Below are 1,838 nucleotides of genomic sequence, written 5' to 3' on the forward strand. Positions count from 1 at the left end.
GCCGGCCAGCGGCAGCGGCTCGGTCATCTTCCCCGGGCTCAGCGTGGTGGAGGGCGGCGTGAAGCGGCGGCTGGTGCTGGTATCTACGGGGATACGCATCACAACAAGCCTTTTGAGTGAAAGACCTCCACAGAGTTTTTACAAAACAGCGAAACAAGCGTAACTCTTCAGCGATCTGCTCTCGGGGGACCAACATAAACGGATACCGGCTGAGGACCCGGGGGAAACTTGTTTCTACGCCAGTCCCCAAAGTTAATTTTTTGCTGAAGGCGGCTGAGATAGCGAGCACGCCGAGACTTAACTCTTGGCTTCCTGGCGCTGCGGAACAGATCACGTTAATCCGATAAGTGAACGGGTCGTCCGTGCGGGGCTTTACCGCGACGCTTGTGCATCTGGTCTGCGGCCGGGACACAAAAAAGTTACCCGGGTTGGGGGGGGGGGAACCTCCTTCCGAACTCCCAAGCACCGTGGAAAAATTTAGGCAAGTCAAACACAAGACGCGGTCAGAAACGCATGCAAAGCCTGGGCTTCCCAGAGAGTCAGTTGCCTATCGGTTTCTTCCAGGTGATTTCTCTACAGTCCCAAGAGAAAACAAAACCCATCGGCTTCTTCCGTAGGCACAAATCGCTCTTTAAGAGAGGGAAATTCGGGGTCAATCTTCAGAGAAGGCAGCACGCGAGCTAGACTTTCTGATCAAAGGTCAGCTGGCTACAACTGTATATATATTCACGTCCACACACGCACGCACACACACACACATATACTGTACTTCATAAAATATTTACAATATAATCTGCAGAGAATTTAAACACAACAGGAATCCATTAATGTTCTCGGCAAGATTCTTTTTAAGCAGCCTTGAAAATCAGCTTCAGTAGTTTGGTTCGTGCTGCTCTAGGAGTACTCATATCACGACCTTTTAGTTACTCTTGCTCAAAAGAATAAAAAATAAAGCAGCTCAGTGCACAGCATTCAAGCTTCCAGTCTCTATCTTTGTACTTGGTTTTGGTACCACGTCTTTCACCAGTTTAAAGAAAGGTCGCAGCCGATCTCAAGCTCTGAGGCTAAAAGGTCCACAGCTGAAAAGTTGGTTTTGGGGATGTTGGTTAAATTGTGGGTTCTCTCTGTGGTTTCGTGTGTGCAACAGCGCTCTCTCTCTCTCACTCACGTCCTCCTCAGCAGTCAAACCAACAGTCTGCAACAACTTCGGCAGTCATTGCCAATTTTTTTTTTTTTTTTTTTCTTTCCCTTCTTCTTCTTTTTCGGTATCTGAGGCAGTCTTCCTCTAATTCGGCCACAGGAACAGGCTGCTTAGCAATATTTTAACCGCAGCAGGTGGAAGCCCGCTTTGGGAAGCATGGCTTTTCCCTCCCAGCGGGATGGATACTGCCAGCCTGCGCGGGGAGAGAGCGAGCCCCCACGCACCCGCACGCACCGAGAACCAAAAGCAAACCGACCGGCAACAATAAAAATAAAAATAATTAATTACAAAAAAAAAAAAAATAGGAAAAAGAAAAGAAGGAGAGAAAAAGAGCCACTACTTTTGAACGAGGACCAATGTGATTGTTTTATTCTATATAAGAAGCGGGGGAGCCGCTGACCCCCGCGGAGAATAGACGGCAAGAAACGGGGAAGATTCAAACCCCCCGAAAGTTGCCAGCCAGGGTTAGAAGAAGTGACAACCTCCAGCCCAGACGACCTCTCCGAGGAAGCGCATTATCGACCGCAGGCGAAGCTCTCGGGTCTTCCTTCACGTGAGCCCGCAGGGAACGCAGCCTTCCTGCCCGCCCGCCCGCCTGCCTCCCTGCCCCGCCGGCCGGCCTGCCTCCCCCGGCACC

The 1,838-nt window shown here is 50.6% G+C and overlaps 1 protein-coding gene across 1 annotated transcript in view; it reads right to left on the reverse strand.

Moving 5' to 3' along the window:
• Positions 1-1,838, reverse strand: part of RUNX1 (runt-related transcription factor 1) — a 102,881-nt gene that overhangs the window by 86,495 nt on the left and 14,548 nt on the right. The window contains exon 2 of the mRNA XM_010000432.1: positions 7-83. Coding sequence (XP_009998734.1) covers positions 7-83 — 77 coding nt within the window. The remainder of the gene's footprint in view (positions 1-6; positions 84-1,838) is intronic.

Source organism: Chaetura pelagica, unplaced genomic scaffold (assembly GCF_000747805.2).
Source record: "Chaetura pelagica isolate M959 unplaced genomic scaffold, ChaPel_1.0 scaffold244, whole genome shotgun sequence".
In the NCBI taxonomy this organism is placed as follows: Eukaryota; Metazoa; Chordata; class Aves; order Apodiformes; family Apodidae; genus Chaetura; species Chaetura pelagica.